The following is a 14161-nucleotide window of genomic DNA, read 5'->3' as shown; positions in this document are numbered from 1 at the left end:
AAACTGAAGCTGCTAGAGAAAAAAAGTAAGGCCCTAAATGTCTTAATGTAATTCAAGTAGTCTCAGAGAAACATTAATGTGAAGCAGAATGTAGGACTGACTGGAGAGAATGTATGCAAAGAATCTAGTTGGTAGACAATGAAAAAAATCTGGGTATTGAGGAGATTAGGGTCTGGACCACAATGAAAAAGTCAGTCAGGATAGAGGGAAGGATGAAAGAATGAGAGATCACAGGTAGGTTAAAAAAAGAAAGATATGGACTGAGAATCTAAATAACAGTCAACTGGGCTAAAAATGTGTGAGACATCCCTTTCCATGGGATTTGGAGAAAAATCAGAAATGGGTAAAGGATACAGACTGGATCCATGGTTTATTAGCAATATGAAACTTCTACATGAAAAAGTCCCTCTATCAGTGCAGGTTGGCAACTTCCCAGCAATTTATAGTCTTAATTTTCTAGAGTACTGAGAGATTAAATAACTTCCCCAGTATCACACAGGTGGTATGTATCAAATATGGGACCTGAATCAGGTCTTCCTGGCTCCAAGGCCAGCTCTCTATAGATAAATTCAATTCCAAAATTTACTAAGTATCTGCTCTATGTAGAGTCTTAGTTTCTGGAAAAAAAAGGAAGTTCTTATGAAATACAGTCTATGTCCTCAGAGAGCTTAAAGTTTAAAATGAGGATAAAGTACAGATAATTATGAAACACTAATTCATGATAACTGAATCAGAGGAAGTACAAACCAAGTGCTACATGAGACCTAAGAGATAAGGGTTATTACTGACAGGAATAAAGAAGATTCATGGAAGGCTTTCTGGAGATGGCATTTGAAATGAATTTCAAAAAAGAATTTCATAGGCAAAGGAATGTAGGAAATAACATGAACAAAGATAAAACATGTTTTTAATGAAAACAAATAGGCTAAAGACAGATACTGTGAAACAGAAAGAAAAGATGAGGAAGATTACATTAATGACATTTTCTTTTAATGAAGCTCTGGGGGTGAGACTGGGCCTTGAAGGAAGTAGAGAAGTTTTAGATAGATCAATTAGGCCTAGGTAATCAACTAGAGATGAATAAAAGTATTTTTAAGAAGCAGCAAGGACTCATTCACATTATACAGAATCAATTGTAGTGGGCTCATTTAGTAGACATCTTCCTTATTATCTTTGATTTTCAAAGTTTCTTAAAACTATAAAACACCAAGCGTGTTTGAGTCTCTGGTTTATATCTAGAATAGCTCATTTAGACAACAATGCTATAAGTAATTCTTTCATCAGTACATTAAAAGAGCTGCTAAGATTCTCTATTATGTAATTATTTTCCTAAAGGCTATAGCAGCAATGGAGAGGGTGAAAGGTGGGGGCAGGAGGTGTGTTGTGAAGGGTGGGGAGAAGAGGATAAACAGTCTGCCATACTGTTGATGTAAAATGGCACCATAAAAAGTCATTAGCAGTGACATCTTTAGACTTCACTGTCATGATGCTGGTAATGACACAGACAACTTTTTTATGTCTTATTATGATCAAGGACAAAGACTAGATAGGTTCAACTGATTCTGAGCATATTATGCACACTGTATGATTTTCCCACTTAAAAAAACCAATTAAAGAAAAAAAGTTACTATACTTAATCCATAGATCAAGGCCAGCTTATTCAACTATTTGTGTTAAAAGGGATAATTACTTTAAGACCTTAAAGAAGCTTCTTTAACTCCAAAACACAAGGACTATATTTGTTCTAGATCTAGTACACTATTTAAAAAATTGTGAATGCTTTATAGGGGCCAAAAATCAAAGTGTAGGTAGTTAAATTAACAGACAAGTAATCTACTTAAGTGATGAGAACCTATGCCAAAATCATCTGCTTAGCTGAAGAATACAAGCACTGAGTTGCTAAAGTATGGAAAAAGTGTTATCACCAAATTAGCAAACAGCTTGGCTAATAAAGCTACTATGCAATTTAGAAGGAACCAACTGGAAACTTTTTACTTATTTTGTGCAATCATAGCTAAAGCAAAATCATCTCTGTGGGTTCCACAGTAGAATTTTAAAAATATAAAATAAAGTTAATACAGCAGAAAAGTTTTTGAACTGTGAAAACAATTAATTTTGTTTCTTCTATTTAAAAAAACAGATATAGGTTAAATTTGCCTGTAATTATTTTACCTTAAGTTAATAGTTTCTGGGAGACTTTATTTTTTCTGCATAAAAAAAGTGAAATTCCTACCTCATAATCTGGTCCTCCAAAATGAGATTTTTTCTTAAGTTCAGTCATGGCATTTTTGTAGGCTTCTTCTAACCTTCTTTTTTTCTCAATTTCCTGTTAAAAGAAATAGACAATTTAAAAATTCCTCATCTTTTGAAATACACAAATAAGTTTAAAAAATATTATGTGAGAAAATAATTATTAATAATGGATTTCTTGGGGGGGCCCAGGGATCAGCTTTTGGGTGCTTTCTCCTCCCACTCCACAAAGTTAGGTTCTCCAGGTCTGGGAAAACCCAAAGGAACAAAAGAAATGGAGATTGATATTTTTGTCTAGCTCAGTGAACTGATGGGATCAACCATGCCTAGATAAGAGACTTTGCCTTGGGCAACTTGAGTGAGGGTCTTCTCAGATGTCACCTGTAGAGTTCATTTTGATTTAGAGCACCCTTAAGTCATGTCAACCAATGGAATTGAATGATGCTATCCAATTAGCTTTGATCAATGTATAATGACCTGCCTCCATCAAAAGATTAAAAACCTGGGGCAGCTAGGTGGCGCAGTGGATAAAGCAATGGTTCTGGATTCAGGAGGACCTGAGTTCAAATCCAGACCGAGACACTTGACACTTACTAGCTGTGCGACCTGTGGCAAGTCACTTAACTCTCATTGTCCGGCAAAAAACCCCCCAAACAAAACAAAATAAAAAACAACCAAACAAAAAAAGATAAAAACCCTAGGCTGTGCCAAGGACCACTCTTGGCTACTGCTTGGCTGTCTCTCTGGATGTGCTCCTTGCAACTTTTGGCTCTCCATCTTAGGACAGATTAGGTTTTGTAGGTTTTCTGAACTCTTCTTGAGACCATGTGCTGTCTTTCAGAGAGACAGCAGGATCTTCTGGGGCTTTCTCTGGCTTGAGTTTAACTTGCCATGCTAAAACTCACCTCCTTGCTTTCTCTACCATTCAGTCAATGCTTTGCTGGTATATTCTATGTATGTGTGTGTGTGTGTGTATTTTAAAAATTTAATTTAAAAAATTTTTCTCAATTACATGTAAAGATATTTTTTGAATTCCAATTTTTCCTCCCATCTTCCCTTCCCTCCCCACTCCAGAGGCCAGCAAGCAATTTGTGTAACTGTTATGTACAAGAACAATAACAAAAAGCAACAACAAAAGTGAAAACAGCATTCTTCAGTCTGCATTCACTCTATAGTTCTTTTTCTGAGTGTGGAGAGCATTTTCCACCATAAGTCTTTTGGCATTGTCTTGGATCATTGTATTTCTGAGAAGAGTTAAGTCTATCACAGTTGATCATCACACAGTATTGCTGATACTATGTATAATATTCTCTTGGTTCTGCTCATTTCACTCAACAACAATTCATGTAAGTCTTTCCAGGTTTTTCTGAAATCTATCAGCTTATAATTTCTTTAACACAATAGTAGTCCATTCCATTACATAACACAACTTGTTTAGTCATTTCCCAATTGATGGACATTCCCTTAGTTTCTGATTCTTTGCCACCACAAAAAGAGCAGCTATGAATTTTTTTGTACATGTTGGTCCTTTTTCTTCCCTTTTTTATGATCTCTTTGGAATATAGACCTAGTTAGTGGTATTGCTGGGTCAAAGTGTATACACAATTTTAAAGTTTCTTGGGCATGGTTTCCAATTGCTCTCCAGAATGGTTGGATCAGTTCACAGCTCCACCAACAGTACATAGTGTTCCAATTTTCCCATGTCTTCTCCAACATTTTATAATCTTCCTTTTTGTCATATTAGCCAATTGGATAGGTATGAGGTGGTACCTCAGAGTAATTTTAATTTGCATCTCTCTATTCAGTAGTGATTGAGAACATTTTTTTCATATGGCTGTAGATAGTTTTAATTTCATCTTCTGAAAATTGCCTGTTCATATCCTTTGACCATTTCTTAATTGGGGAATGACTTGTATTCTTGTATATTTAATTCAGTTCTCTATATATTTTAGATATAAGGCCTTTATCAGAAACACTATCTGTAAAAATTATTTACCAGCTTTCTGCTTTCCTTCTAATATTGTTTGCATTGGTTTTGTTTGTGCAAAACCTTTTTAATTTAATGTAGTCAAAATGATCCACTCTGCCTTTCATAATGTTCTCTGTCTCATCTTTGGTCATAAATTTTTCCCCTCTCCATAGTTTAGACAAGTAAACTATTCCTTCCTTTTCTAATTTGCCTACTGTATCACCGTTTTTGTCTAGATCTTGTTGCTAGTATAGAATATTAATAAAATTAAGATATACTCACTGCCAAAACTGGTATAATAGCAATTAATTTTTTAAAACCACAGTTTTAGCTTAATAAATTTATAAAACACAATATTATAGGTTTATTCCTATTATGGCATGTACAAATGAAACAAGAAAAGGTTTTAGTGGTATGAAAAGTTTAGAAATTATGAAAATATGTTTAAAAAAACAAGATAGAGCAAAATACCACAAACAGGTGCTTGGAAATGGTCAAAGAAAAAGTTAATCCAATGTCAGGAATTCATTTTCAATCAGTAAGAACAGATTTAAATTTTAACTAACTCACATCTAACTTCAATGACAAGTTGCCAGTTCCATTAATAATTTTTTACAATACTCTATTATCTATCAGATATACATTTGTACAGTTTGTTCAAATTTAAGTAGGCAGCCATTAATTTGGGAACAGCTAAACAAATAATGGGCCATGAACATAAGGGAATATTACTGCCCTTCAAGAAAAGGGATTTCATTTATCTGAACTGATGCAAAGTAAGCAGAACTGCCTTTAGGCTTTCTAAAACTGGATCCTATAGGAATTTCAGACTCAACATGTCTAAAACAAAATTCATTATCTTTCCCCCCCAAGCATTCCCTGCTTCCAAATTTCCCTATGACTGAGGGCACTTCCATTCTCCTAGGTATACAAGCTTGCAATCTCAGTGTCTTACTTACACTCAATCCACGCATACAATTTGTTGCCAAGTCTGGTTGTTTCTACCTTTACAACATCTCTTATAAATGCTGTCTACTAAGACAGCCACCACCCTGGTGCAGGCTCTCATCACTTTGCTCTTGGATTATTTCTGTAATCTTTTGGCTGCTCTCCCTTGCCTCAGATTTCTCCCCACTGCAATAAATCCTAAATCCTCCATTCAGCTGCCCAACTGATTTTTCCAAAGCATACATCTTACTTCTTTGATATGTTGGTTACTTTTGCTGGACTTTGCCCTCTTCCTTTCTTATAGGCAATATATCTCAAGGATAGGAAAAGGGAAAGGTTATATTGGGAAACCTAGATAACATAATTAAAAAAAACCAGTATATTAAAAATAAAAAATAACTCCAATACTTAATTTAGCTTTCTAGATCTTTCCAGGCTCAATGTAGATTCAGTTCTTAGTTATCCTATCATATGTGACATGAACACTATTTTGGGAGCAAATGTCTATTTGCTGAGGCACATAAAAATAAATCAATCAAGTAAGAGAGCCGCAAACCTGAGAGAAATTAGACTGCATCAATTTTATAGATAACAACATTATTTCCCATTAACATAGTGCTTTACTATAAAAAAAGTACAATCAACCCTTTGAAGCATATAATACAAATACTATTTATACTGCTTTAAAAGATGGATAAAATGAAGTTCAGAGAACTCTTATGACTTGACCAAAGTCATACAACTAGACAGTGATAAAGCCTGGGACTAGAAACCAGTTCATCTGATTTTCAATTTATAGTGTTTCTTCTACTTCTTGAGGAGAATAAGAAGCTAGCTCTAAGGAAGTACAAAGGGAGCTTTATTACTTTGAGATACTTATCACAGAAAGAGTCCATAATAATGTTCTTTTAGTTATAACATTTATATAGTCAAACTACTTCTGGGGCAATACTACATGATGGAAATCAAAATCAAGAGTCAAAGTTTATACCTATTAGTGGACCTAAGCAGTGCTATAAGAGTAAAACCATTTTGTTCCTCTCCACAAGCATTTTTGAGAAGCTCTTTCAGGAATAGGACACTCTAATAGAGACTTGAAGTCTAAGAAGTAATTTCTACCCCAATGGATGTCACAATCTAGCTGTGGAAACAAAATCAGCAGACATGAAATAATGGGAGGTCAAAGAAAAAGGACTATGTGCAAAAGGAGTAGAGACAAGAACAAGGGCTGTAGTAGTGAGAAAAGGTTACAATGGAAGAGATACACAGAGAGCTGGGTTTTGGGCATGAGGTTGGGGAATAATTTAGATGATTATTAATGACTGGAATGAAGAAGCAGGCCCTAAACTGCACATATTAAAACATGAGCATGTGCAAATGACATGCTGAGCTTTAAAAAGGCTCAGATGAGCCAGATTCAAAGTATCATGCAATACTTTTCCTTCTTTAAAAATATCATCCTAGTTGGGGGCAGCTAGGTGGCAAGGTGGATAAAGCACCAGCCCTGGATTCAGGAGAACCTGAGTTCAAATCCGGCCTCAGACACTTGATACTTACTAGCTGTGTGACCCTGGGCAAGTCACTTAACTCTCACTGCCCCGACAAACATAAATAAACAAACAAATAAATAAATCTTAGGCTTACAGAACAATTTATTTATGTTTATAAAAAGCTTTGTATACATTTTTTCATTTCCTCCTAATGAGCTTGTGAAATAGGTAGAACAAATATCACTTCCATTTTATTACAGACGAAGAGACCAAAGCTCTGAGGAGTCAAGTAGTTTGTGGATGCTCCAATGCTATGCTGTATTTGGTGATAAAGCACTTGGCATATTCAAATTCAGTTTCTCAACAGGATTTATTAAAGATTTAAAAATAAAACAAAATCCACAACAAAAATCACCACACATTAAGTGCAGGTTTTAATAAATGGACTATATCCTTCTTCTTCCAAAGGTCTTTAAGAATTACACTTATAGGGGCAGCTAGGTGGCGAAGTGGATAGAGCACCGGCCCTGGAGTCAGGAGTACCTGAGTTCAAATCCGGCCTCAGACACTTAACACTTACTAGCTGTGTGACCCTGGGCAAGTCACTTAAGTCACTTAACCCTAATTGCCTCACTTAAAAAAAAAAAAAAGAATTACACTTTTGACAAATTAAAAGGTATAACTTTATAAAATCAGCAGTAAATACATAATTTATTCTCATAAGAGGAGGTAAAGAATGAAAATATAAAAATATTTCAACAAGGTTAGGTAATTTATTTTAATGGTACATTACGAATATAATTAAGCCATCATAGGATACGTACACTAACACTCTCAAACAGAATCATAAATAGACCCTTTCTACATAATATCCTTTGGTACCACTATTAGGGTGCTTGCTGATAATAGTCTAGAGAAAGTAGCAATTTAAGCTAATAAGGCAATTCTTATGCTTTTATGTCCTTGGCCAAAAATTGTGGCAAAAAACAGCAAAAAGTATGGCCTATCATTTATAATTAATAATATATAGAAAAAACCCCACAAAAACCAAAACAAAACAAAACAGTCTATAGAATAAGTTTGGATTAGCCACACTGTGGCCTGTGGCTTTTCAAGGCACTGATCCATGGTTGTCCACGACTGGCAGAAGCCTACTACTACTAGTGACTCTTTTAAAACTCAAACAGGTTGTTTCAGCTTTGGTTCAGTTTATTGTTACAATATATGAAAAAAAGGTTTTGCTGTATAAATAGTAGCATAATGGTTAGGGAATGTCTTATTTATCCATCCATCCATCCATCCATCCATCCATCCATCCATCCATCCATCCATCCATCCATCCATGCATGCAGGGCAATGTGTGTTAAGTGACTTGCCCAGGGTCACATAACTAGTAAGTGTCATGTGGCTGAGGTCACATTTGAACTCAGGTCCTCCTGAATCCAGGGCTGGTGCTCTTATCAACTGTGCCATCTAGCTGCCCTGGATAGGGAATATCTGACATACTGAAATATTAATTTAAAATCATGGGTAAAATTCAAGGAATTTTAGAGGGATTAAATCTTGCCAATAAAATCATTACTTTGTATTACCATACGTATTAGAAATGTCAATTTCTTGAAAATATTCAATTCAGATTGATATTTTCCTCTTTACCAAGTTAGTCCAAATTATGAGATTTTAATGCAATAGTACATGTATGTATGTATATATATATAATACACATGCACATACATATACACATATGAAAATAAAACCTGGTTCTGTCAGTACTTACTTTCATATCTGTTTCACAAATAAGATTTGCAACTATACTTAGCTATCACAACACTCATTTGGTTTGGTACTGAATTTACTTAAAAATAAACTTAGACTACTCCATGACTCAAATTTTCTAATTTTAACTTGGCAGTTTATACCCAGTAATAAAAATATTTACTTATCTCCCTATTAAAATAAGAGGAAATAATTTCTTTGACAAATGATACCTATACCCCATTATCGAATAAAGGGAATAAATAAGAAAATTACAACACACAAATTATTTAAATTAATAACTTATTTCTTTTAGCAAGTCATTGATTAGGTCAAGTAGTATAAAACCATTAACATTTTATAAGGTTATAAAGAAAGAGCTGACCTTTAAAAGCAATACCTCAAAATCTAAAGACATATTTTTAAACCATTAGTTATTTCTGTTTTCCCCCTCTCAAATATAAAATGGTTCCCTGAAATTTTCTTTTTGATTTTTGGTAATATAGGTTACCTCAAAGAATATTTCATGTCAACAAAGTACATTGAGAACTATGACCCAATGAGCTGACTTGGCAATTTTGTAGTGAGATAAGATACTTAAAATCAAGTCGCATCACACCTTTCATCTGTGCCTTTAGTTGAACAAAGCAGGCTTTTGAACAGGCAGAGTTAAATTCTTAGGTTCCTATTTAGGGTTTTTCTACTTACTAATGCCCACTACAGCTAAGAAAGAACATCAAATAAATAGTAGTACTATACACCATGGCAATCTTTCTTCAAGTCAGCTAAATTACAAAATCTGGATGATTAAAATATTCTTAGACCATTCTACTGAATACAGAATGTATATACTATTTCTTTTCTAATGGAAATGGAGAAAGATTATTATAGGATTGATGTAAATTCTCCAGTATGAGACATACAGCATTTATAGCCAAGATATTTTAAGAAGGGGCTGCCAAAAGCTGAGAGTAAGCAAATCTGGGTAAACTGAATGTGTGATTCTGAAGCATGAATCAAAGGGCCTGAAAGGGTTTGTTTTTCTTGTGGGGGTGGGGGTGTGTATTTACAACAATCAGTGGCATACACAAAAAGTTCAGCTCTAAGAATGGTGAAAGGTCTATTCTTTATTTAGATAGTTTTATTTAGGATTTTGATGGCAGTTAACCAAAGAAACTTATGGTAACCATGGAACATGGCTAAACTATTAGTCAAGAATTCTAAAATTCTCTTTCCTTGCCTAGTCCTTGAACACTTGGGAACATCACTTAAAATCAGTGTTATATCTCCACAGCTGTCACTCAAGTAACTGATTATGTTTATAATTCAATGGAGCTACATATTATTTATAGTAGCAAAGAACAGTAATAAAATGGGTGTTCATTGATTAGGAAATATTGTAACAAACCCTGGTATATGAATGTAATGGAAAATAAGCAGCCTAAAAGAAATAACTATTATGAGGAATTCAGAGAAAAAGATAAAGGACAGAGTAAGCTGAACCAAGAGAATAATAAACCCAACTACAATAACATGAACAACAAACAAAAACACTAAAAATAAGGCAAACTCAGGTTAATTCCTATGATTAATTTTTGTCCAAAAGAAATGATGAAACCCACTATGGGCATAAAATATTTCACATGTCAGACACAGCATTAAGTTTTGCTTTCTGCATTTCTTTGCTACGAGGAAAGGATTACCCTGGAGGTGGAATGGAGAAGTAATAATAGTAGTGACCACTGTGTAAAAACTAGCCACAAAACTTAAGAAATGAGCTAGAATCACTATCCTTATGGAAACCAAAATATAATCTGATTTATTGGTGAATTACATAATCCTGTTCCTCTCTGGCCTACCAGCACCAAGAGTTCCAATACAACATGATTCAGACACTGCTCAGAAATAGTGCAGTGGCTCCAATCTGGGTTCAGATGAGTCCTGCCTCATTGTGTGACTTGAAGCAAGTCACTTAACCTGTCAGCATCCCAGGACACTCTCTAAGCAGATATACTTCAGGCCAGGTGGAAGGAATTTCCACCCTGATGAAATTATTAGATGCAAATCAACAAAAAAAGAACCTTAAGCCTATGAAATATCAGTTTTGATCAAAATCACTGAACAATAATCAATATCAGAAATGGAAAATTTATTATAAAGAATACAGTAGCGTTATCAATGTTATATTTTAAACCAAAATGTAAAAGTATTCACATTAGTAAAAGTTCAATACAAGCAGATAAAATATATTTAATGTGATATCACACTGATAGCTGAAATAAGACTTAACTAGGAATGCTGACAAGTACTGACAGCATTAAGGTTTTGCTTTTAAAAGTTGGAACAATTTAAGTCATATGATCTAAATTAATTGTCAACAATCTAAGCATTGTGTCACTGTGCCCAGTATTTTGTGCTGGTGTTCAGATTTAAATAGTTTTAATTTCAAGGAAGCATAATTTAAAAGCATTACCAAATTAAAAAAAAAAACTTTATTATTTCTAGTGCATCCCTTCTGTTGATTTTTTTTCTTATTTGTACTGCATATAGCATTTTTGTATTCAGTTGTTTGCACACTGTCTTTCTCAAAATATTGAGAGCTTAAGGCATCCACTGGCAGAATGGATAGAATTCTAGGCCTGAGGAAGATCTAGCATCAGACACTTACTGTCCCAATGACCTTGGGAAAGTCACTTAACCATTTTTGGTTCCTCAACTGTAAAATGGTAATAATAATAGCACCAACCTTGCAGGGCTGTTGTGAGGTTCAAATGAGATAATAATTGTAAACTGCTCACCAGAGTGACAGGCACTTATTAGGTGCTATATAAACGTTTAGTCCTTTCCTCTTTTCTGTCTCTCCTCAAGAGCAGGGACTGTTGTTTGCCTTTCTTTGTATTCCCAGTGCTTGTGCTTGGCACATAGTACGCTCTTAACAAATGCTTACCCACTGTCAGAAAACTTTCATTAAAATTAACCCCCCCCAGTTTATCTTTATTTAATCTCTTGTATTTCAGATTTTTTATATTGAAAATATCAACAGAAAGAATACCATCTATCACTTAGGTCAAACTCAAACTTCTTTAGGATGCTGTTGATGTCACTTTAATTTAAATATCATTTTAATAAAAACATCAAATTATACTGAATTCTGAAGTTTTTTTTAAAGGAAAGGAAAAACTAGTCTTACCTTATCCAGTCTCTTCTGCCAGCTGTCCTCACGTTTTACCATAAGTTCAATACAATGAGAAAGTGTAGCAAGTATTCCAGCAGTAGTTGCTTTAAATGTAATCGCTTCCCCTTTAAAGTCTATGCCATTAATTCCTTTGGGTGTCACATGTGGAAATACTGAAAAAGACACTTCAGTCATCAACAGTTTTCTGAAGAAAAAAGTTCTATCCTATAATGTATCTTTAGAAAACTATGAAAAAAAAAATAAAGAAAAAAGAAAACTATGAGAGCCAGCAGTAGTATAACAGTGATGGCCTGGGATTGTATTTTTCCTCCCCAAAGCCCTTCCCCATCTATAGGCTGTGAGTAAACAGGATCATGGCTGTGATATATTCATCCAGTTTCATTTTGCTGGATTTTATTTCCTGATATCCACTGATTGTACTGCATACTCTGCACTCAGGGAATCATGTGGGAGGTAGGAAGAGAAAGATTTTCAGAAGACAGTCTGACAGCTTACAGTGGCACCTAATTATGGCAAAAAACCACCATAAAATTTTAAGCAACACAAGATTAAAAAAAAAATCTCTGTAGGTAAGCAATAGAGCCCAATAAAGTAATATGAAGGTTTTAAAATAGATATTCAGTGCTTTTTAAAACATAAAAATATATTTACCACACCCAAATTATGCTTAAATTTATTGCTTATAAAATGATTTCATGCACTAGCTTTATAAGTTTAAACAAAGAATTCTTCAAGTGAATCAAATAACTTCATGCAGCCCAAATATAAAATCTCACTATTAAACTTACTTATGTCCTTAATCAAATCATAACTCTTAAGTGAAATAGTAATAGCTCAACTTTCAAACAACACCCCTTCCATTTACCTTACCAAAATTACACCTTGTGGCCTAGTAGTCTTTTAAGGCTATTAGTCATTCTTCCCTGTATTATAATAATTGGACTGTCTCATATTAAACATTTTAATTATATATATACACACACACACACACACACACACACACACACACACACACACACACACACACACACATATTATTGTTCAAACTTTACCTAGGAAAAATGATCTCAGGAAAAATAAAGTCAAAGTACTGGCTCTATGTTGATAATTTGCCAATATCAACACTTGCAAAACTTGCATGGTGTTGTAAAGTGTTATAGAAGTACTTTGGTATGCTTCCTTTTAAAGAACAATTACACTTTCAGAAGCAAAGTATCTTCTGTGAGCTCTATACAGGTCAGGACTATGTCATTTGAATTATCAACATTTTCTGATTCTACGCACAGCAGATTCTTAATAAATGTTTACTGAAGAGAACTTGAACACAAAAGAGGATTTACAGATTATTAAATATATAGATTAACTCAGAGAGAAAAGAAAATTAGAAAGAAATAAGTTTGCTTGACTTCTGTGAATTAGTTAACTACCTTAAATCTTTGGGGATAGATAAGATCATCTCTAAACTTCCATCACTTTCCCTTTATTCAGTTATTTTGATTTTTATAATCTACAAGTGCTTTATGCTCCGCATTGTCGAATTTTATCCTTCTCCAGGATGAAGTTCAAACCAAACTCCCAAAGAGTCAATACTTTTTCCTCAGAATATTTTCTAATGAGTTGAAAGTGAGGGTAAAAAACCATTATTTTAATTTCTTTTGGGAAAAGAATAGAGTCTATTTGGCTACATAGTTGCCATGAAGAAAGAGGGAGAAAAGCCTATTTTGAAGACATGATTTTGCAATCAGTAAATAAAAGGGAACCATTTAAAGTTAAGAATTTGCCAGCTAAACTCTGACCTTATAAAAATACCAAAAATATTTTTAAAATTTCAAACAACTAGAAAAATATGTATGTTAGGCTAAAACAATCAATATATAAAAAACAAAAAACTCTTAACTATGGCTAGTTATGAATATCTTCATTCTGCTAAAGAACAATTAAAATTACATAGTATATGGAAAATCAAGGATTCTGAAACCAGAACATTTTGTTTTTTAAAAGTAAGAAATTATACTGATTGTCACTTGAAACGACATGAATTTCATACTTAGAGTAGGGAAGCAGTGAGGAAACAGTAAAATCCATAGAATAGGAGTTCTTAACTTTTTTTGTTATTGACTCCTTTGGCACTGTTGTCCTCAAAATAATGTTTATAAATGTATAAACAAAAAGAGGAAATAATTTATGTTTAAATAGCTATCAAAATATTATTTTAAAGAAATCCCACAGTCCTCTGATTAAGAACCTTTGCCTTAGAATGACTTCAAAAAGTAGCTCCATCAGGGAAAGAAGATTGTTGTGACAACTTCTTCCTTTTTTTTTCCTCCTTCTTTTGAGGCAATCAGGGTTAAGTGACTTGTCTAGGGATTGAACTCAGGTCCTCCTGACTCCAGGGCTGGTTCTCTATCCACTGTACTACCTCCCTGCCCCCTGTTGCTACAACTCCTGGTAGAGGCTTTACTGGTTCTGAATATAGCTTTTTCCAGTCTAGCCCCAGGGAATATGATATGACTAGAAAGTTCTGGTTTTGATTATGACTCCATATATTTGGGG

General features: G+C 34.1%; 1 protein-coding gene across 1 annotated transcript in view; it reads right to left on the bottom strand.

The window, feature by feature from the left end:
• CERT1 (ceramide transporter 1) overlaps window positions 1-14161 on the bottom strand; it is a 155765-nt gene that overhangs the window by 46034 nt on the left and 95570 nt on the right. Inside the window, exons 7-8 of the mRNA XM_043996787.1 lie at window positions 11603-11760; window positions 2234-2326 (exon numbers count right to left, since the gene is read on the bottom strand). Of these exons, the coding sequence (XP_043852722.1) occupies window positions 2234-2326; window positions 11603-11760 (251 nt within the window). The remainder of the gene's footprint in view (window positions 1-2233; window positions 2327-11602; window positions 11761-14161) is intronic.

Source organism: Dromiciops gliroides, chromosome 1 (genome assembly GCF_019393635.1).
Source record: "Dromiciops gliroides isolate mDroGli1 chromosome 1, mDroGli1.pri, whole genome shotgun sequence".
In the NCBI taxonomy this organism is placed as follows: domain Eukaryota; kingdom Metazoa; phylum Chordata; class Mammalia; order Microbiotheria; family Microbiotheriidae; genus Dromiciops; species Dromiciops gliroides.
The sequence above is the reverse complement of the archived record's forward strand: the minus strand, read 5'-3'. Positions and strand labels throughout refer to the sequence as shown.